Source organism: Mesoplodon densirostris, chromosome 16 (genome assembly GCF_025265405.1).
Source record: "Mesoplodon densirostris isolate mMesDen1 chromosome 16, mMesDen1 primary haplotype, whole genome shotgun sequence".
Lineage (NCBI taxonomy): Eukaryota > Metazoa > Chordata > Mammalia > Artiodactyla > Ziphiidae > Mesoplodon > Mesoplodon densirostris.
The window spans coordinates 34,662,684-34,684,824 of record NC_082676.1 but is presented as its reverse complement, the minus strand read 5'-3'; the positions used below and the strand labels follow the sequence as shown (position 1 = coordinate 34,684,824).

At 44.8% G+C, this 22,141-nt stretch overlaps 1 protein-coding gene, 1 long non-coding RNA gene and 1 pseudogene across 3 annotated transcripts; all 3 read right to left on the bottom strand.

Annotated features, from left to right (window-relative positions):
• Positions 1 to 2,338: 2,338 nt before the first annotated feature.
• Positions 2,339 to 6,468, bottom strand: LOC132476930 (zinc finger protein 789-like). Its single transcript, XM_060079191.1, has 3 exons — positions 6,463 to 6,468; positions 6,235 to 6,312; positions 2,339 to 2,482 (listed from the first exon to the last, which is right to left on the bottom strand). Exons 1-3 carry the CDS (start codon positions 6,466 to 6,468, stop codon positions 2,339 to 2,341), a joined length of 228 nt encoding a protein of 75 aa, XP_059935174.1.
• A 2,137-nt stretch (positions 6,469 to 8,605) lies between these two features.
• LOC132476929 (zinc finger protein 892-like) lies at positions 8,606 to 9,267 on the bottom strand (annotated as a pseudogene).
• Positions 9,268 to 14,856: 5,589 nt separating this feature from the next.
• On the bottom strand, positions 14,857 to 18,461 carry LOC132476651 (uncharacterized). 2 transcript variants are annotated; one of them, XR_009530159.1, is made up of 3 exons: positions 18,359 to 18,461; positions 16,311 to 16,384; positions 14,857 to 15,115 (listed from the first exon to the last, which is right to left on the bottom strand). It is a non-coding gene; the product is annotated as an uncharacterized LOC132476651 (long non-coding RNA). The 2 variants fall into 2 exon arrangements; XR_009530160.1 differs by having other exon boundaries at positions 14,857 to 15,100.
• Positions 18,462 to 22,141: the final 3,680 nt, after the last annotated feature.

The window sequence follows — 22,141 nt, the reverse complement described above, 5'->3', positions numbered from 1 at the left end:
TAGTGCTACCCACTGATAATATGCATTGCATCCAAATTTTTGGAACTTTTTTTTAAATTAAGGGACTACAAGTACATTATTGGATATCTGGGAAAACAATAGGGGAAAAATTACCCAAAATCCCAACACCACAATCCATTTGATACCGGTATTTTGGTGTATTTCCTTCTGATCCTTTTTCTATGCATATTTTTCTATATAACAAAAATCACAGTGTTTATATTTTATATCTTCTTTAGTATTATGTCTTAAGGATTTTACATGGTTTTCCTAAACGTTATGCTTAATAGCTGGTCATTTTCCATCAAGTGGATGTAACAATTCCTTTTGTTGGAAGTTTCAGGTCTGTCTCATTTTTCATTGTTGCAAAAAATGCTGTAGTGAATGTCAGTGTAATTTTAGGATTTGGATTGTTCTTTAGAATCTAACGCTAGGTTCAGAGAAGTAGAATTCCTTGATTAGTGTTTTAGTTATTTTATGGCTTTCAATACACCTTCCCAATTTCTTTCCCCCAAAGCAAGTGCCAAATTACATTCTATTATGAGTGTACCCAGGAAGAAAAAAAAACATTTTTGATAAACTGGTAGCAATCTTCAGCGAGACTCAAAAAGCACTAACTATAAAAGATTGATAAATTTAACTACACTATAGTAGGAAAAGACAAAATAGGAATTAAGCCCATGAAGATGAAAACATACTCAATTACATTAGTAATAAGAAAAATGCAAATTAAGCCACAATTAGATACTATTTCACACCTTACAGATTATCAAACCTTTCAAAATCTGTCAGTACCAAGTACTAACAGAGATGTAGAGTGGTGGGAACTCTCCTCAGCTATTGGTGTGTAAGTTGTTACATTTATTAGGGAAAATAATTTGGTGCTACTTCTTAAAGTTGAACATGTATATAACTTATTTCTAGGTCTTTTCACAGGGTACCAAGAGGCATTTGACATGCTGTTTTGTAAAAGCCCCAAACTGGAAACATCCTGAAAACTGATCAGCCAAAGAAGAGTTTCATAAATTGTGCTATATTCCTGCAGTGGGATACTCAGTGTCAGTGAATATGACTGAACCACAGCTATACAGAGATGCATGATTCTCAACACACATGTAGTGAAAGAACAAGAGTATGATTCCATGTACATAAAGTTCCAGACAAAGCAAAACTAGGTAATATATTGTCCAGACAGAGATAAGTGGTATATCTACATAATGCAAGAGAATGATTAACCTTTGTTGAAGAGGAAGGGAGATGAGACTGGAGAGAATATAAGGGACTTTTGTGATTCTGAAGGTGATTTATTCCTTAACTAGGATGAGGAGGCATGGGTGTTACTGTTTACTGTCATATATATTCATATACTTTTGAACTGTGATATCTCACAAAAAATGTGGAAAGTTTATTGTAAAATATTGCTAACATACACACGAGTGTAGACTAGAGAGAACAATTTTAAAGAACATTCACATATGCACCACACCGATTAATCAATTCTTAATATGTCATATTTGTTTCATACTATTATTATTATTATTTTTGGCTGTGCCGCACAGCCTGTGGGATCTTAGTTACCCGACCAGGAATCAAACCTGGGCCCCCTGTAGTGAAAGCGCAGAGTCCTAACCACTGGACCACCAGGGATTTCCCTTCATATCATTTTTAAGGAAATAAAACAATATAGGACTTCCCTGGTGGCACAATGGTTAAGAATCCACCTGCCAATGCAGGGGACATGGGTTCAAGCCCTGGTCCGGGAAAGATCCCACAAGCCACGGAGCAACTAAGCCCGTGCGACACAACTACTGAGCCTGCGCTCTACAGCCCGCAAGCCACAACTACTGAGCCCGTGTTCCACAACTACCGCCCTCGCACCTAGAGCCCGTGTTCCACAACAAGCGAAGCCACCACAATGAGAAGCCCGCACAGCGCAATGAAAAGTAGCCCCTGCTCGCCGCAACTAGAGAAAGCCCACGCACAGCAACGAAGACCCAACGCAGCCAAAAATAAAATATAAGTACATTAATTTAAAAAAACAACAACAATGTATACTGTAAGGCAGTGGTCCCCAACCTTTCCAGCACCAGGGAAGTGGTCCCCAACCTTTGCACCAGTTTCGTGGAAGACAATTTTTCCATGGATGGGGGTTGGAGGGGGGTGATGGTTCAGGCAGTAAGGCACGCTACGGGGAGTGGCCTATGAAGCTTCACTCGCTTGCCTGCCACTCACCTCCTGCTGTGTGGCCCGGTTCCGGTAACGGTCCTCAGCCCGGGGATTGGGGACCCCCACTGTAAGGGACACTCATGTGCCCTCCCTAACCCCATCCCCCTCACCTTCAAGCCAACTCATTACCAAAGGAGAGCACGCTTCTGTAGTTGTCCAGCATCACGTCTCTGTAGAGGTCCTTCTGAGCCCAGTCCAGTGTGTCCCACTCTTCCCTGGTGAAGTACAGAGCCACGTCCTCAAAGGACAGCAACCCCTGGAAACACAGCGACTAACTGCAGCTGCAATTCTTACAATAACTTTGTGAGCTACAGTATTATTATACAGATGGTCAATATTTGAGGCTTCTCTGGCCGCTTGGTCTCTGCTGCAGTCACTCAGCTCTGGTAGCACAGAAGCAGCACAGACAACAGGAGAGCAAATGGGTGTGGCTGTGACCCAATAACACTACTCCCGGCTCCAGATAAGTTTGCCAACCCTGCTCTATACAACCCTACCTTCCGCATCCTGCATTTCTTCTGCCCGGATCTCTCAGGAAAGAGATGGCTCACTCCCGTGAGGTCACTGAGGACAGAGCAGCGTGCGGGCCATTCACACGGGATGGACAGGCTAATGGAACCAGTCAGGAAGGCTGGAGCTCGCGGGGCTGGCTGTCGTAGGCACCGCTACCCACTAGGTGTGAAGGGGGAAGACAGGAGGGGACACTGGGATCCAGAAAGTTGTTGGAGAAGCAAGACCGGAGCGGGGGGCAGCGCAGCAGGGAGGGACCGAGGGATAAACCCCCAACAGCGATCCCCTCCAGGCCTCTGGTCCCCACCCCATCCCCCTGCCAGAAGCCAACCCGAAGCAAGAGTAAGGGAACCCGCGGATGGAGAATATAAAGGCCAGCCTCCCAGGGCGCAGACAAAGTGGGGAACGGTGGAGAGTGTCTCCACGGGGCCAAACACAGACCGCTGAGCACCGTGCCCACGGCAGAAGTTTCCACCTGCAACTGTGTATCCAGCTCCTGGGGGCCGAGAGGCCTGGCGTCTGCCCCCCACACTCGCTGTGCTTCAGGGGGTGTTCGTGCGGAAGGGCTTCAGCAATAGGAACACCGGCCCCACCTGAGATGCTTCACGCCGCTTCACTCTGCAGACAGACCCTGAGTCTCCCAAACAACAGGCCTTTCTTTCCTCCTGCCCACACCTGGTCCAGGGTTAGGGTCTCAAGCCCCCTCCCCCATCCCGAATATCCTCTGTCCCTAGAGCTGCCTGCAGACGCCCTCATCTGCCACACCACCCGCTGCCTTCTCTGCACCTGCGTGGAGGCTCCCAGGTGCTGGGATACAACGGTTCAAACCCCCAGAGTTATCTCTGTGCGTGGGGTTTTCTAGCTGGGTCCTTCGTGTGGCCCCACAGTTCTCGCCCTCATGGTCCTCACCAGTGGTCTTCTCCCCCTTTATCACTCCCGTTCCTTCAGGAAGCATTTACTGAGCACCAAGAAGTCGCTGGCCTCCGTGCCACACGCCAGTGACAGTACACGCACAGAGGTGACAGCTCCTGCCGGGCCCAAAGGACCAGCCCCTCGGGCTGAGCACTGCTCGACTCTAAGGGCCACTGTTCACATGGCAGCTGTGACAACGGGGCCCCCAGAGCTGCTAAGTGCACAGCCTGTGCGGCCCACGGAGCCCAGCCCCGCTTCAGGGAGTGAAGGGTCCAGTGGGGAAGCGGGGGAAGTCAACACGGGGACGATCCAGGGGTACACGGGGGGCGACGGGGGCTCACCCCACCCCCTCCTCTCAGGAGGCACTGCCCGTCACATCCCAGAAAACAGCGCCCGGGGCACATGGCCCTCACCTCCTCCCGCCTCTCCACCGGCTCCCAGACATTCCCTGCATTGGGCCTCACCCCTCCCCTCTTCTCCCTCCTGGTGAGCCCTCCTCCTCGGCCCGATTCCATTCTCTCCTGTCTCCTACGGGGTCTTAATCCAATGACCACGACTCTCCTGTCTTTGCCCTTTTCCCCCTTGTGATACTGTGATTTAAATAAGAAATATATATTTGGTCTTCCACCCTACTTCTGGCAGAGTTCCTAAAAACCCTTGGATTTTCCTAAGGGATAAGAACAGAGGAGCATCTTCTAATATTTGGGCTTTTGTCCTCGGTTTCGGAAATAGCTCCAGGGCCATACAGGTGAGAAGAACGTCTTGTTACTCTTAACAAATCCCTCAACCACCCCTGAGTTCATGTTAATGTGGAAAACTCCTAAGGATGGGGCTGGATGTCAGGGGAACAAGCATGCGATGAGAGGGTTAGAACCTTCACCCCTAGCACCTGAGGGGCGGGGAGAGGCTGGGGTTCAGTCAGTCACCAAAGGTCAGTGACTCGACCCATCACGCCTACGTAATGAACCCCCATAAAAACGCAGAAATGGAGATGCTGGGGGATGTCTGCCTGGAGAGGAAAGCCCTGCACCCCTTCCCCACTCCCCCTGCCCTGTGCCTCTCTTCCATCGGGCTGATCCTGAGTTGTCGCCTTTTACATGAACCAGGATCTGCTCAGTAAACCGTTTCCAGAGTTCCGTGAGCCACTCTACCAGATCAGTGGCATCTGCGGAGTGGGTCGTGGGAACCCCGATTTAGAGCCAGTGGGTCAGAAGCACAGGTGACAGCCCGCACTTGTGATTGGCGTCTGAGGTCGGGGCGGGGGGCGGTCTTGCGGGGACTGAGCCCTTACCCTGTGGGTCCGATGCTAACTCCAGGGGGACAGTGTCAGAATGAGTTAAATTGAGGGCACCCAGCTGGTGTCCAAACAGTCAGAAGTGAGGCGTCATGAAGCAGAGCAACACAGCCGCGTTCCTTCCCAGACTACCACTCCTGCCCGTGGCCCGCAGGATGCTGCCGCCTCTCCTGCCTTTACAAAGATGCTCCTGGTGCCTTGCTCCCTCTTGCTTCCGTCCTCTCTCCTTCCCTTACTGGGCCTTTTCTGTAAAGAAAACCCTACACACTCACCTCCAGTCACCCCACACCCACCCAGTGGCTCTTCTGAAGCTCTCCTCCTGAGCTCAGCCCTCTGCCCACATGGGAACACAAGGGAGAGTAACGGGGTTAATGCAGGACCTCAGAGAGATTTCACAGAGAGGAGTTTTGAGCTGAATCTCAGCATATGCAGAGGTGGGTGGCCTGTGGACAGGGAGAACAGGATGCACACAGGCCGGGGGACAGAAGGGAGTCCACATCTCTGCGGGCGGGTCCTCTGGCCGTCAGGGAAGGCGGGAGATGCCACCAGAAGGGCAGACAGCTCTGTGATCCCTCAGCAAATGCGGACACGCTGGGCCAATGGGTCAAAGCGCTGCCCCTCAAACTCCCTCTTGCCTCCCTCCCGTCCAAGACTGTTCTTTCCAAATGGTCGCGATGGTTCCTCACGTGTCTCCTCACTTTTCTCCTCAGCTTCTCACAATCGCCCTCCATCATGTTACGAGTTCAGTAACTAAGCTTCCAGTGTACCCTTTGATGCCAACAGATCAGAATTTATCCTGTGTTGCGGGACTTTGTTTCCATAGCTCCCTCTCCAAATGGCTTGTAAGTGCCTTAGGCGAGAGCTTCTCTCCCAGCACAAAGGCAGTACTATCTGGTATACAGTAGGTACACAATAATGCTCACTGACAGAAACAAGGAGCAACTGTGGTGACAACAGCTAAAACTTACAGAGCGCTCCACATGTCACTAGATACCCTGCCGATACTCCACGTGCCCCGTTTCATTGAATCCTCACAACTCTGTGACAGCTACTATCATTATCCCATTTTCCAGATAAGGAAACCGTGAGAGATCAGGTATCACATCTAAAACAGAGCCTGCATTTGAACCCGTCTCGCCCCAAAGTTCAAGTTCTTTACATCCTACCTTCCAAGAAGGAAAAACCTCAGCTGATAAAGATGGCTCAACCTGAACAGAGGAGTTAAAGCCATGTGAACGCCATGGCCCGGCGCTGAGACTACACCAAGGAAGGGGAGGAGGAACCCTGCTCACCTTCCACAGGACTGGCAGGAACACGGCTTCCATGGCCTGGCCTCTGAGGTGGTGCAGGCTCCCGGCCATCAGGCTGAGCTGAAGGAGAGGAAAAGAGCACACGTAAGGCCAGCCCCGATTTAAAGCTCTCTCACCAGGCAGCCCTGGACAAGGAATTCCAACAGGGCCAATGAACCTCATCTAAATACCCCAATCACTGAAAGCAGCAACTCAAACAGACATTTGTACCCCCATGTTCCTCACAGCATTAATCACAAGAGCCAAATGATGGAGGAAGCCCAAGCATCCTGGACAGATGAATCAATAAACAAACGGTGGTCTACAGACAATAGAGTATTATTCAGTGTTAAATAGGAAGGAAATTCTGACACCTGCTACAACATGGATGCACCTTGAGGACGTTATGCTAAATGAAATAGGCCAGACATAAAAGGACAAATATTGTATGACTCCACTTATATGAGGTAGCTGTAGTAGTCAAATTCATAGAGACAGAAAGTGGAAGGGTCCTTTCCAGGGCCTGAGTGGAGGGGAAAATGGAGAGTTGGTGTTTAATGGGTGCAGAGATTCAGTTTGAAGACGAAAAAAGTTCTGGAGATGGACCATGGTGGTGGCTGCACAACAATGTGAATGGGGGCTTCCCTGGTGGTGCAGTGGTAAAGAATCTGCCTTCCAATGCAGGAGACACGGGTTCCAGCCCTGGTCCATGAAGACCCCACACACTGCGGAGCAACTAAGCCCATGTGCCACAACTACTGAGGCTGCGCTCTAGAGCCCACGAGACACAACTACTGAGCCCACATGCCACAACTACTGAAGCCTGCATGCCTAGAGCCCATGCTCGGCAACAAGAGAAGCCACCACAATGAGAAGCTCGCACACCGCAAAGAACAGTAGCCCCTGCTCGCCACAACTAAAGAAAGCCCGTGTGCAGCACTGAAGACCCAATGCAGCCAAAAATAAATAAAATATAAAAAGAAAAAAAAATCCTAATTTATCCCTCCCCACCCCAACCTTTCCTCTTTAGTAACCAAAAGTTTGTTTCCTATGTCTGTGAGTCTGTTTCTATTTTGTAAATAATATTCATTTTTTTTAGATTCCACATATAAATATCATATATTTGTCTTTCTCTCTCTGGCTTACTTCACTTTGTATGATCATCTCTAGGTCCATCCTACCCAAGAAGTTTTGTTTTTTCTTTAAAGATTTATTATTTATTTGTTGATTTTATTTATTTTTGGCTGCATTGGGTCTTAGTTGCAGCACGCAGGATCTTCGTTGTGGCGCATGGGCTTCTCTCTAGTTGTGGCATGCAGGTTTTCTCTCTCTACTTGTGGCTCACAGGCTCCAGGGCATGTGGGATCTGTAGTTTGTGGCATGCAGACTCTCTCATTGAGGCATGCAAGATCAGTAGTTGTGGTGCGTGGGCCCAGTTGCCCCACAGCATGTGGGATCTTAGTTCCCCAACCAGGGACCGAACCTACATCCCCTGCATTGGAAGGTGGATTCTTTACCACTGGACCACCAGCGAAGTCCCCCAAGAAGTTGTAAAATTCCTAATGCTCAGGCTACACCCCAGTCCAATTTAATCAGAAACTCTGGTGCTATGACACAGTATTTTTTTTTTTTTTTTGGCCACACTGTGTGGCTTGCAGGATCGCAGTTCCCTGACTAGGGATTGAACCTGGGCCCACAGCAGTGAAAGTGCTGAGTCCTAACCACAGGACTGCCAGGGAATTCCCTGGGACCCAGTGTTGTTTTTAAAGCTTCTTGGGTGATTTCAATGTGCATATAAGGTAAATAAATATTGGTTTCAGTGTTTGCAAATGTGCAAATGAACAGATAGACTGTAGGGACACAGAAAAGGAGGACTTTCTGGGTTTAGATTTTTTTCCTCTTTTTATTTCCTCTTTTTTCCCCCTCTTATTTCTTTTTATTTCTCTTTTTATTTCCTCTCTTATTTATTTCCTGGTAATTTTCCTCTTTGGGATCCTGATCCTCCCCACTACGGCTTCAGGCTGAAACTACTATTTATAGAGCCATCAGCCTCAAACAATGTTCAGTCTGCTCCTCTCATTACTTTTTCTACTGATATTAGATGCTCAGTTCCTTACTGTTTCCCTGACCAAACTAGAGTTTCTCCTTCTGTGCTCCCCTAGAAATTCTCTTCACTGCTTCAGCCATTTGGTTTTGTAACTGAGATATTTACATGTACCTCTTGTCCTCCTCCATACCTAATAACATTTCAAGGAAGATGGTCAATTTTTGTGTGACATAGCCTCATATGTTTTTGTAATATGCCCTGTAATATTTAGAGCAGTTCTATACAATCAGGAGAGAATACATAATTATTTCACGAATTTGCTGCATTCTATTCATCATGAATTTCTTTATGTTGATGAAAGGCTGAATGCACACCGAAGGTTTTCTCACAGCTCTTAAATTTGTAGGGGTTTTCTCCTGCATGAATTGTCTGGTGTTGAACAAGAGAACTCTGGCTGAAGGCTTTGTCACAATCAGCACATTTACATGGTTTCTCTCCAGTATGAGTTCTCTGATGTCCTACATGAGCTGAGCACTCACGAAAGGCTTTCCCACATTCATTATATTTGTAAGGTTTCTCCCCAGTGTGGGTTCCTTGATGTTGAATAAGCGCTGAACAGTAACTGAAGGCCTTCCCACATTCACTACATTCATACGGCTTTTCTCCTGTGTGAGTTCTCTGATGTTGAGTAAGGCCTGATCTGTCGCTAAAGGCTTTCCTACACTCTTTACATCCATTGGGTTTTTCTCCAGTATGAACCCTTTGATGTTGAATAAGGGATGAGGTGTCACTGAAAGCTTTCCCACACTCCTTGCATTTATAGGGTTTCTCTCCAGTATGTATTCTGTGATGTTGGATAAGGTATGTGCTTTGGTTGAACGCCTTCCCCCATTCGTTGCACTCACAGGGCTTTTCTGTGGTATGAATGATATGATGTTGAATAAGGGCTGAACGATGACTGAAAGCTTTTCCACATTCATGACACTCATAGGCTTTCTCTCCAATGTGGATTCTCTGATGCTGGATAAGTGACGAGCTCCAGCTGAAGGCCTTTCCACATTACATTCAGAACATACATAGAGCTTCTCTCCTGTATGAATCCTCTGGTGTAGGATAAATCCTCTGATGAGTAGTAACTGAAGGACTTGCCACACTCACTGCATTTCCAAGGCTTTTTCACTGAGTAAACTTTCTGATGTTTGTGTTTGAACCTTCCCTGATTTCATTACAATCCTCCATAGTGTTTCTCTTGAGTTTAATTATGACTTGCCAATTTCCCTGATGCCTTTGTAATGTGCCTCCACATTCCCAGACTTTTACCAATCTGAAGTTCCAGGAATCATCCTTTGTAAGTCTTCCTTTTATCAGCTCCCTTTCAGATGATACTTCTTCATAAACTTCCTGCTTTGAAAGGGACACTTACATTTCAGGGATAGATTCAGAATCTGAAATAAATAAAAAGTACAAATGTTTGTGTTCTCCATGCTGAGAGAAAGAAAACTGTTGAGGTGGCAAGAAGTTAAAGAAAATTAAAATGATGCCTATTAAAAATGTTTATTTGAATGTTCTCAGAAAAAGCCTCATGGCAATGGCAGATGACAAAGTTTCAGTGAATAATAGAGATGGGAGAATGATGAATATGAGGCACAATAAAAGGTCAGACATGAGGATGCTCCACCTGAGAAAATGGACAACTGAACAGACTAACCAGGGAAGAGGATAAGCAGACAGGATGAGAATAAATGTTAATATTAAAATAACTGAGGAAGTGGAGGGAGGGATGAAAACACAGGTGGAAATTGGGCAGCTTTGAAAAAGTATTGGACAGAAAAATCATTTATAATAATATCACATGGAGACAACTACTTTTGAGTTTTTAAATCATCATCTCTAGTCCTTTTTTTTAAGATTTTTTTGACATGGACCATTTTTATTTATTTATTTATTTATATAATTTTATTTTATTTATTTATTTTTGGCTGCATTGGGTCTTCATTGTTGTGCACGGGCTTTCTCTAGTTGCAGCGAGCAGGGGCTACTCTTCGTTGTGGTGCACAGGCTTCTCATTGTGGTGGCTTCTCTTGTTGCAGAGCATGGGCTCTGCTCTATGTGCATGGGCTTCAGTAGTTGTGGCAGGCAGGCTCAGTAGCTGTGGCGCACGGGCTTAGTTGCTCCAAGGTATGTGGGATCTTCCCAGACCAGCGATCAAACCCATGTTCTGCATTGGCAGGCAGATTCTTAACCACTGCATTGATGTGGACCATTTTTAAAGTCTTTATTGAATTTGTAACAATATTGCTTCTGTTTTACATTTTGGTATTTTGGCCACAAGGCATGTGGGATCTTAGCTCCCCGACCAGGGATCGAACCCACACTCCCTGCATTGGAAGGCGAAGTCTTAACCACTAGACCACCTGGGAAGTCCCTCGTCTTTTTTTAAAGACAGATTTTTGTTTGTTTAGTGTGTGCTTTACATATGATTTTGTGTCTCCACTAACCACTGCCCCCTCCCTCCCTCCTTTCCTTCCCTTCCTTCCTTTTTCCTTTCTTCCTCCCTTCCTTCTTTCCTCTCCCTCTCTCTCCTTTTTTCCTCCTTTTTTTGTCAGAGCCAAATTTCTCAAACAGATTTTGGACATTGTCTCATTATGCACTTGCTCCTGACTCACCGCAGTCTGGCTTCTCTCCCCACCACTCAGTTGAAACTGCTCTCATTGAAGTCACTATATGTCACCTAAATCCAGAAGATCTTTTTCATTCGTAGTTTACCTGGGCCTCTCAATAGCACTTGACAGTGTTGACCATGCCTTCCTCCTAACAACATTCTCCTGCTGCTGTTTTTCCCTATCTTTATTCAGATATAATTAACATATATTCTCTCTTGACTTCTGTGATTCTAACCTCTCCAGCTTTTTCTCCTGATCCTTATTTATTTAGAACTTTTCCTGCTGTTTCTTCTTCTGAAATGTTAATGCTTCTTAGTGTTCTGTCTTAGGCCCCCCTCTTTGGCCCCTGCTCCCTCCCATTGTCTTCTTTGAAGACATCATCCATTCCATGGCATTAACTGCCTTTTTTATTGAAATATATTTGACATATAACATTTTGTAAATTTATTTTATTTTTTAAAAGATTTTTTTGATGTAGACCATTTTTTTAAAAAGTCTTTATTGAACTTGTTACAATATTGCTTCTGTTTTATGTTTTGGTTTTCTGGCCGTGAGGCATGTGGGATCTTAGCTCCCCGATCAGGGATCAAACCTGTACCCCCTGAATTGGAAGGCGAAGTCTCGACCACTGGACCACCAGGGAAGCCCCAACATTTTATAAATTTAAAGTATACAACATGGTGATTTGACACATGTATTTATTGTAATGTGATTGCCATTGTAGCAATAGTTAGCACTTCTATCATTGTCGTACAATTATTTCTTTTTTGTGTTAAAGAGAGTTCTTCAAACAGAAAAGATCTGATACCAGTCAAAAACCTGGACCTAAACTAGGGGTCAGTAAATTATGGCCCACAGGCCAAATCTGGCTACTCCCATTTATTTACATGTTGTTTATGGCTGCCTTCATGCTACAATGGTGGAGTTAAGTAGTTGTAACAGAGACTATATGGCCCACAAAGCAGAAAACATTTACTATCTGGTCCTTCACAGAAAAAGTCTGCCAACTCTTGATCTATATTTTAAAAAATGAGGGGTGGGGCTTCCCTGGTGGCGCAGTGGTTGAGAGTCCGCCTGCCAATGCAGGGGACACGGGTTCGTGCCCCGGTCCGGGAAGATCCCACATGCCGAGGAGCAGCTAGGCCTGTGAGCCATGGCCGCTGAGCCTGTGCTCCGCAACGAGAGAGGCCACAACAGTGAGAGGCCCGCGTACCTCAAAAAAAAAAAAAAAAAGAGGGGTGTTGGGAATGGTATAAATGAAAATAAATATAAAAGTCATTTTTTCTTTTTTTTGTTGACAGCTGTGTTTTTTAAAAATTTTATTGGAATATAGTTGATTTATAATGCTGTGTTAGTTTCTGCTGTATAGCAAAGTGAATGAGTTATACATTTTTTCTTATTTTTAATTGCTGTAAGAGACAATTGACTGTCTTAAACAAAAATAGTAGAAATGTATTGTGGTTTTACAGCATCTGCAAAGGTAAAATGCATGACAACAACACAAAAGATGGGAGGGAGGAATTAGAAGTTTACCAGAGTAAGGTTCCTCATACTATACATGAAGTGGTATAATATTCTTTAAAGGTATACTGTTATTAAATAAAGAATGATATTGGCAACTGTTGTATAACTGTTTAAATTTTTAAAAAATATTTAATGGTAAGTTAATAGTGGAGATAAAATGGAATAATAAAAAATAATAAAAAAAACAGGCAGAAACAGATAAAAATGAAGAAGGAAAAGATGGAGGGACTTCCCTGGTGGTGCAGTGATTAAGAATCCACCTGCCAGATGTTGGACAGTCTTCAGCCACTAGTCTGTCTCCATTCAGCACCAGGAAGCTCACACTGGAGAAAGACATTACATGTGCAGCCACTGTGCTCTTGGCTTTTTAACATAATAACCTATGAAAGCTCTGGAGATTAGCCCCTGTGAGGGAGATACCCCCCAGAAACTGCATCTCGTACATCCAGAAATGCTCACCAGGGAGATTCGCAGTAAGGGCCAGGTTCGTGGGAAACTTTGGTGAACTCAGTTGCACTTTCACACCTGCCTCGGTCTGTGACTGGAGTTCTGTCACTGACCGTGTGTATTACAGTAGCCACCCTCCTGCTATTAGCTGGCAGGGAGTATGGTCACTATAGTTAATAATACTGTATTGCATGTTTGAAACTTGCTAAGAGAGTAAATCATAAAAGTTCTCAACACAGAAACTTTTGTAACTATGAGGACAATGTGAAGTAGACCTATTGTGGTGATCATTTTGCAATATAAACAAATACCGAATCATTACGTTGTACATCTGAAACTAATAAATATTATATGCTATTTATAAAAAAAAAAAGGAATCTGCCTGCCAATGCAGGGGACACAGGTTAGATCTCTGGAGCAGGAAGATCCCACATGCCTTGGAGCAACTAAGCCCATGTGCCGCAGCTACCGAGTCTGCACTCTAGAGCCTGCGAGCCACAACTACTGAGCCCACGTGCCACTAGTACTGAAGCCTGCGCACTCTAGGACACGCATGCCGCAACTACTGAGCCTGTGTGCTGCAACTACTGAAGCCCACGTGCCTAGAGCCCATGCTCCACAACAAGAGAAGCCACTGCAATGAGAAGCCCACGCACCGCAAGCAAGAGCAGCCCCTGCTCGCCTCAACTAGAGAAAGCCTGCGTGCAGCAATGAACACCCAACACACCAAAAAAAAAAAAAAAAAAAAAGATGGAGCAAAAACAAAACAGCTAGCTGTATGGGGAATTTAAATACGACCATAACAGTAATTACTTTAAATGTAAATGGTCTATACATACCAATTGAAAATCACAGAGACTGTCAGAATGGATTTAAAAACCAGACCCAATTATACGCTGCCCAAAAGAAACTCACTCTAAATAGTTAAACAAAAAGAACAGGAAAATATAGTATGTGAACACTAATTGAAAGGAAACTAGAGTGGCCATATTCATATAGGACAAAGTAAACTTCCAAAACAAGGAGTATAATCAAGGTCAAAAAGGGACATTGTATAATGATAAAGGGGTCAATTCACCAAGAAGACATAACAATTCTTTTTTTTTAACATATACATGTGTATATTCTTTTTCAAATTCTTTTCCCATTTAGGTTGTTAACATAATATTGAGCAGAGTTCCCTGTGCTATACAGTAGTAGGTCATTGTTGGTTATCCATTTTAAAAGTAGCAGTGTGTACAAGGACTTAATTCTTAATGAGTATGTACCTTACAAGAGTTTCAGAATACATCAAGAAAAACTGATAGAACTAAAAGGATAAATAGATAACCCACAACTATAGTTAGAAAATGCACACTCCTGTCAGTAATCAATAGAAGCCAATAGACAGGAAATCAATATACAGAAGACCTGAATAATACTGTCAACCAACCTGACTTAATTAATATTTATTTTCAAGTGCATATGGAACATTCATCAAGACTACATTATGGATAATACCACAAAACTCAAAAATTTAACAGAATTGAAATCATACATAGCATCTCTGACCACAACAGAATCACAAAATTGAAAACAGAAATTTATTGAAAATTACCTAGAATTTGGGAAATTTATAAACGATCCATGAGTCAAAGAGGAAATCGCAAGTGGAAACAGAAATTATTTTGAATTGAATGGAACTGAAAACACCGCATATCAAAATTGTGGAACGCAGCTAAACTCAAAGGAAATTTATAGCATTACGTGTTCATATTAGAAGAGATGAAAGATCTTATACAAATGATCACTTTGAGAAACTAAAAAAGGAGAGCAAGTTAGAGGAGAAAAATAATAAAGATAAGTGCTTAGTGAATAAAATTGAAAACAGAAAACAATAGAATCAGTGAAGTCAAAATCTGTTTCTTGGAAAAGAACAACAAAATTGTTAAACTCCTAGGAAGACCAACAAAATTAAAACAGAGAAGACAGAGATTATCAATATCAGGAATGAAAGATGGGAAATCATTACCAGAGTTAGTTCAAGAATAGATAATTTGGGGCTTCCCTGGTGGCGCAGTGGTTGGGAGTCTGCCTGCCGATGCAGGGGACACGGGTTCGTGTCCCGATCCGGGAAGATCCCACATGCCACGGAGCGGCTGGGCCTGTGAGCCATGGCCGCTGAGCCTGCGCGTCCGGAGCCTGTGCTCTGCAACGTGAGAGGCTACAACAGTGAGAGGCCCGCGTACCGCAAAAAAAAAAAAAAAAAAAGAATAGATAATTTGAATGATCCTATAACTAGCAAGGGACCTGGATTCAAGGTTAAAACCTTTCCAATAAAGCAAATTCAAGACCCAGATGGCTTTACTTGATTGAGCTTTCAGTGTCATATCTAATAAAATTTTGCCTTATAAAAAGTCATAAAGGGGACTTCCCTGGTGGCGCAGTGGTTAAGAATCCACCTACCAAGGCAAGGGACAAGGGTTCGAGCCCTGGTCCAAGAAGATCCCACATGCTGCAGAGCAACTAAGCCTATGCACCACAGCTACAGAGCCTGCGCTCTAGAGCCTGTGAGCCACAACTACTGAGCCCATGTGACACAACTACTGAAAGTCCACGTGCCTAGAGCCTGAGCTCCACAACAAGAGAAGCCACCGCAATGAGATGCCCACATACTGCAATGAAGAGTAGCCCCTGCTCACTGCAACTAGAGAAAGCCTGCGCACAGCAACGAAGACCCAATGCAGCCAAAAATAAATAAATAAAATAAATAAATTTATTTGAAAAAAAGGTCATAAAGACTGTCACTAATGTTTCTTCTAGAAGTTTTATAGCTTTAGGTTTTATACTTAGGTCTGTGATACATTTGATTACTTACTATATACGGTGGGAGATATGGATTGAAATTCTTTTTTTTTTTTTTGCATGTGGATGTACAATTGTTCCAGCACCATTTATTGAAAAGATTCTTTTCACCATTTATTGAAAAGATTTTAACATTGAATTGCTTTTGCATCTTTGTCAGAAATTAACTGAACATATATACGTGGGTCTATTTCTGGACTATCTGTTCTGTTCCAATGATTTACCTCTATCCTTTCACCAATACCACATCGTTTTAATTACTACCGCTTTATAAGTCTTAAAATCAATATATAACGAAGCTGTCCTTTTTTAGTTCCACATATGGTGGACTTTTACTTGCCAAAAGAGAAAACAAACCCAATTATGAGCTCAAAGTGACCAGGCATCCCCTAGGGGCTCAGGGCTCTCTGGATCTTAAGCAAAACTATGGCATTTAGATGTCATTAGTTATAGAAGAAGCTTATGTCCCAGTAAGCAGTATGCATGAAATAACTTTTTTAGCCCAAAATACTAGGCTCCCACAATTCTCCACTTTCATATCCATGCCCATGTACCTTTGGGCAGAATTCAGCTGTTCCTCCTCCACATGGGTGAAGTTCATTTCCTCATCCTTGACTGTTGTCAATTCCTGGAAGAATAAGCACATTCTTGTAGGACTTGGTAATCCTTGAGGGAAGAGAACAATCTAGAACAGGAAGTGTATTTTAATCTGAAGGTTAAAGCTTATTTTAACCATTTTAATGGAATATTCTAAATTTTTTAAGTATTAGTCTGTGATAGGGAAAATAATAATAGCTAACATCTATAATTTATTTTCCACGTACTAAGTCCTTTGAACTACCTCTTGTAATAACTATATTAGGTAAGCACTATTGTTAACATTATTTACAGATGTAAGGATCAGATCTGAGATTTGGACCCAGGCATCCTGACTCCAAAGCTATACTCTTTTTTTAACTTATTTTTTAAACCATTTTTAGAGGTTACTTTCCATTTACAGTTACTACAAAATATTGGCTATATTCCCTATGCTATACAACACATTCTTGAGCCTATTTTACACCCAATAGTTTGTACCTACCACTCCCCCACGGGTATATTGCCCCTCCCCTGCCACTGGTAACCACTAGTTTATTCTCTACATCTGTGTGTCTGCAAAGCTATACCCCTTTTTTTTCTTTTTGGCCTAGACGCACGGTTTGTGGGATCTTAGTTCCCTGACCAGGGATTGAACCCAGGCCCTAGCAGTGAAAGCACCGAGTCCTAACCACTGGACCTCCAGGGAATTCCCCTGCAAAGCTATACTCTTTTTTTTTTTGGCGGTACGCAGGCCTCTCACTGTTGTGGCCTCTCCCGTTGCGGAGCACAGGCTCCGGACGCGCAGGCTTGGCGGCCATGGCTCACGGGCCTAGCCGCTCTGCAGCATGTGGGATCTTCCCGGACCGGGGCACGAACCCGTGTCCCCTGCATCGGCAGGCGGACTCTCAACCACTGCGCCACCAGGGAAGCCCAAAGCTGTACTCTTAATTATGCTCTTCTGTCTCTTACATATATTACTAAATAAATTGAATATAAAGTAACCATTGAATGACAAACAAATGTTAGTTACTAACAATGTCATAGATGGGATAAGTCTCAGAAATGTAATTATACTGATTCCTGGAATGTTCTGAGATTTAATAGAAATTCAGCTTGATATACTGAATAGATAGTCATGCTACTCTAATAGACGCTTCTTCTTTCTCTGTACTTAGGGTCATGACTTCTAGTTCTCCTTTAGTAATTAAAGTTGCTCTGAACGAGTGGATTTATTGACTTGAAATTGAAAATGATCAACTGTTCTAAGATTCAAACACTTATGTTATATTGACAGTCACGCGACTGTACTTTGTTGACCAAAATTAATTGGAGAATGCTTTCTGGGAAAGTCAGTCAATAGAATAGATTATCACCTGTAACTCACAGGATTATTAATTTAAAATCAATGAAGTAATGTTTGAAAAGTGTCTCTAAATATTGGAGTTCCCCAGAGCCAGCCCTTAGGCATCTACTCTTTCATCTGCTCTTACATTCCTATAAACAATCTGCTGATTCTCCCATCTTTAAAAAAAAAAAAACCAACCTACTGGTCTTACTATTCCCTCCAGCTATCACCGTACTTCTCTCCTTTAGAGTAAAACTCTCCAAAATAGCTGTCTGTAGTCCCTGGCTCCAATTTTTCTCCTCCTATTTTCTTCTGAAACCATTCCAATCAGGCTTTCTCTCCTACCGATCCCTGAAATTGTCCTTGGCAGTCACCAATGAACTTCCTATTTTAAAATCCAATTGTCAATCCTCAGGCTTCATCTTACTTGACTTAGCAGCAGCATTTAACACAGCTGATTACCCCCTGCTCCTTGAAACCCTTTCTTCAACTCGTTACCAGGATGCCAGACTTTTGGCTTCCCCTTGCCTCACTGGCCACATCATCTCAGTCTCCTTTGCTGGCTCCACTACCCCTGACCTGGAAGTGTTGGAAGCTACAGGCCTCAGTAATAAGATCTCACCTTTTCTCCATCTATACTTATTCCCTTAGTGATCACAGTTTCATAGTTTAAAATACCATTCACACAGATTACTCCCAAATTTAAAGTTCCAACTGGAGTTCTTCCCAGAGCTTTGAGTTTCCAAGGAAAATTCACTTTCATTCAGTCCTCCAGATGGGATTTCCATGAACCTCTGCAGCAAGATAAAAGAAAGAAATGAGGACACACTATGAACACCAAGCTGAGATTTCATGGGAGGGAGATTAAACTCAAACTTGCCTGGAACTCAACAGGAAGGGGCTCTACAGTAGGCTCCACTTCTTCTGTGCTCTGTTTTTGGGGAAGAGAGGCATCCTCAGTGGTCATAGCTGGAAGGAGTAGGAAAAAAGCCATGAAGGAGATAAACTATAGCTTCCCACTTCCAAATTCACTAGGACAAAAGCTATCACAAGACAGATGAATTATATACATAAGGCCTACTCCACTTAACTCAAAAAGCTCAGATAGAGTAAGACAATAACATGAAAGTGCTTTGACCAAAAAGTTAAACTCATGGACCCATAATATCTCAACCTTTTGGAACAATCTAATGGGGGTGGAAGAGTATGACCTGTTCTTTATCACAAAAGCAAGCACTATGGAATATTCTCCCTTCCATGGATTCAGAGGGAAGGGAATGTGGATGAGAACAGAAATGTGGAAAGAGGAAGATGAGACAGGGGGATGCTATACAAGGAGCCTACTTATGGATTTCCAAACATGGTACCTTACTGAGTTTCTCTACTTTGGGGCCTTCTCCTGACATGTGTCTGCTTCCCTTTTCTTTCATGCAGAGGCAACTAACCTTTTCATTCTCATCAAGGGTATTTCCTCCACTTGTCCCCACCTTCAACTCCATGTTTATTTCTGTAATTCTTACCTTTTTCTTCAACTTCAATGGTCATATAATCCATGATCAGCTTCTCTTTGTTGTCCTGTTATTGCTATGACTTCCTCCTTATTCACTGTTTTAGATGAGATAAACATGGACTTTTCAGCAATACATAGTCTACTTCTTTGTATATCATTCAGCTCTACCCGAAAGCTCTGGAGACAGATTTTGGGGTAGGCCTGCCCCCCTCTGGAATTGATTCCTACTCCCTGGGGCATCTCCCTCTACCTCTACTACTAGGAGGCTTATTATTTTGCTTAGAACCCTTATAATTTAGCGTAAATCAACCTTCACAGCTGGAAGACCCTCCTCTGGAGTCCTAAGGTCAGTCACTGGATTCCACACCAAGGCAAAAAAAGGAGAGCACCGGGGCAGTGAACTGTGAGCTTCAGTCACACACCTGGTTCCAGACGGTGCACAAACTCTCATGAGACCCTCAAGCACAGAAGTGGCCATTAGCTGGCCTGTGAATAATATAACAGTAACTGGGCTCCCACAGTTGCCTTATCTTTTCCTATTCATAAACACCAGGCAATTGATAGATGGGGCCCTTGCTTACGCATTAAGACCCTGAAAACATACAGGCCGGGATTCCTTTCCACGTTGAGTCAAACCCCAAATACAGGCAGGCCCCAAAACTCTGATAGAGCAAAGCACAGAAGGGGAATGAGTAAGACATGGACCCCATTCTTTACTTTCCGTCCCCAAAGTTCAGAACCTTAAGAACCTAGGTGGAGTGACAAAACCTAAAGCTAACACGAACGAGAGGCACTCAAGCCCTCCCTCCACACCTCGGAAGCCGAGCACTCAGGCCTCCGCACTCCCCTTCCCAGAATCCCTTGGTTGCCACGCCCCCTACAGGCTCCCGGACTCTATTTCCCAGAGCGCTTAGCGGCAACCTCGCTTCCGGGACTCCCCTTTGCTCAGAACAAGGCTCCCGAAGCCGGCTAGCTACCCAGCCGGAAATACCCGAAAGGAGCGCGCGGAGCTCCCGGGGTTGGGACCGGGACGCCGGCAGGGCCCAGCCCTGACCCTGCCGAGGCCGGGACCTGAGAGCCCGGCCCGCGCTGCGGCGGGAGGCATTAGATTCGCACGCCCGACGGGCGGGTCGCGGAGATCCGCGCCTCTAACCCGGTTTTCTCTTACCCCCGGACGCGCTGTGGACCCGGCTCCCGCCCCAGGGCTAGACTCCCGCCGGGCTGCGCTCTGGGAGGGACGGGAGGGGCGGACACAGTCGCCTTCCGGACCCACGGAGCTGCGGGGAGACAAAAGGCTCGAGCCCGAGGCTCCGTCTGGAGTCGCATCTGCGCACTTGGAGGCGACCGCGCCGGGTCGGGGGTCCCGGCGGAAGGACTCCACTTCCCAGAGGCCTCGGGAACACCGGTGCCTGTCCTGGGAGCGCCTGCAGAGCGAGGGGAGAGAACTGCGGGCCTTTCCTGTCGGCCTCGAAATGGAGATCATTCCCCACCTGATAGGTCTCTTTTCTGAATAAACTGAGAAGCTGTTGTTTAAAAGCTCAGAGTGATTTGAGTGTCTGATTATTCTTTGGGAGTGGGCGATGGGGACCTGTGACACATAGTCTTTTTCCTAGTATTTCTCATTCTTTCTTATAATAAAGCCTCAAATCTGGACACCGAGCGCTAGTGCTGATTTTGTTGAAAGCATTTTGGCTGATTTAAAAAGCATCGTCACGGGTGAGCAGCCGTTGTCCTGATAGGAGCGATATAAAAGAAGAAGCATGGTTAGGAATGAGTTCACAAGGAAAGTTAGATGTGAGAAAGAAGCAAGTAGGGAGGTTGGCTCTGAAGTGGAGGATTGTGCGGACCTAGGAACGTTAGTACTATACCGGGAGGGCCACTTCCTGGAGCCAAAGATCAACCAAGATAAAAGATACTTCTTGGGCCTCCCTGGTGGCGCAGTGGTTAAGAGTCCGCCTGCCGATGCAGGGGATACGAGTTCGTGCCCCGGTCTGGGAGGATCCCATATGCCGCGGAGCGGCTGGGCCCGTGAGCCATGGCCGCTGGGCCTGCGCATCCGGAGCCTGTGCTCCGCAACGGGAGAGGCCACAACAGTGAGAGGCCCGCATACCGCAAAAAGAAAAAAAAAAAAAAAAAAAGATACTTCTTCCCACAGTGTCAGAAACACTCGGGGCTTTAGCTTCTAGTTCTTCAAAGAAATCCGGGGAAACCCGTCTCATTTCTTCACTTTAAAAAAAAATAAATTTATTTATTTTAATTTTTGGCTGCGTTGGGTCTTTGTTGCTGCGTGCGGGCTAAGCAGCAAGCGGGGGCTACTCTTCGATGCGGTGCCCGGGCTTCTCATTGGGTGGCTTCTCCTGTTGCAGAGCACGGGCTCTAGGTGCGGGCTTCAGTAGTTGTGGCACTCAGGCTCAGTAATTGTGGCGCACAGGCTTAGTTGCTCTGTGGCATGTGGGATCTTCCCGGACCAGGGCTGGAACCTGTGTCCCCTGCATTGGCAGGCGGATCCTTAACCACTGCACCACCAGGGAAGCCTAAACCCATTGTTTTTCAATTGCCGTTCTAGTCCAAATTACCATAGTCACCTGAACAGTCTCCACATCTAATCTTGCCTTTCTTCAATCTGTGCTATTCAAAGCAGCCTAGATGAAGATTTAAAAATTAAATCTGTTTATGTCACTCTTCCCAGAACGCTTCAGTGGCTCCCTCTGCCCTGGAGTAAGGTGTAAACTCCTTAACACAGTTTATAAAACCCTGCATAATCTGGCTCTGCCAATCCTGAAGTATCTGTGGCTACCTTCCTACCTTTCTCTATACTCAGATCACATGGGCTTTTTAGTATCTCACGTCCCAAACTTTTGCTTTCCCTTAGTCTGCACATTCTGTTTAGAATATCTCCCTCTAGTTACCTTTCAGATTTCAGTTCAAATGTCACTTCTTCAGAGAAGCCT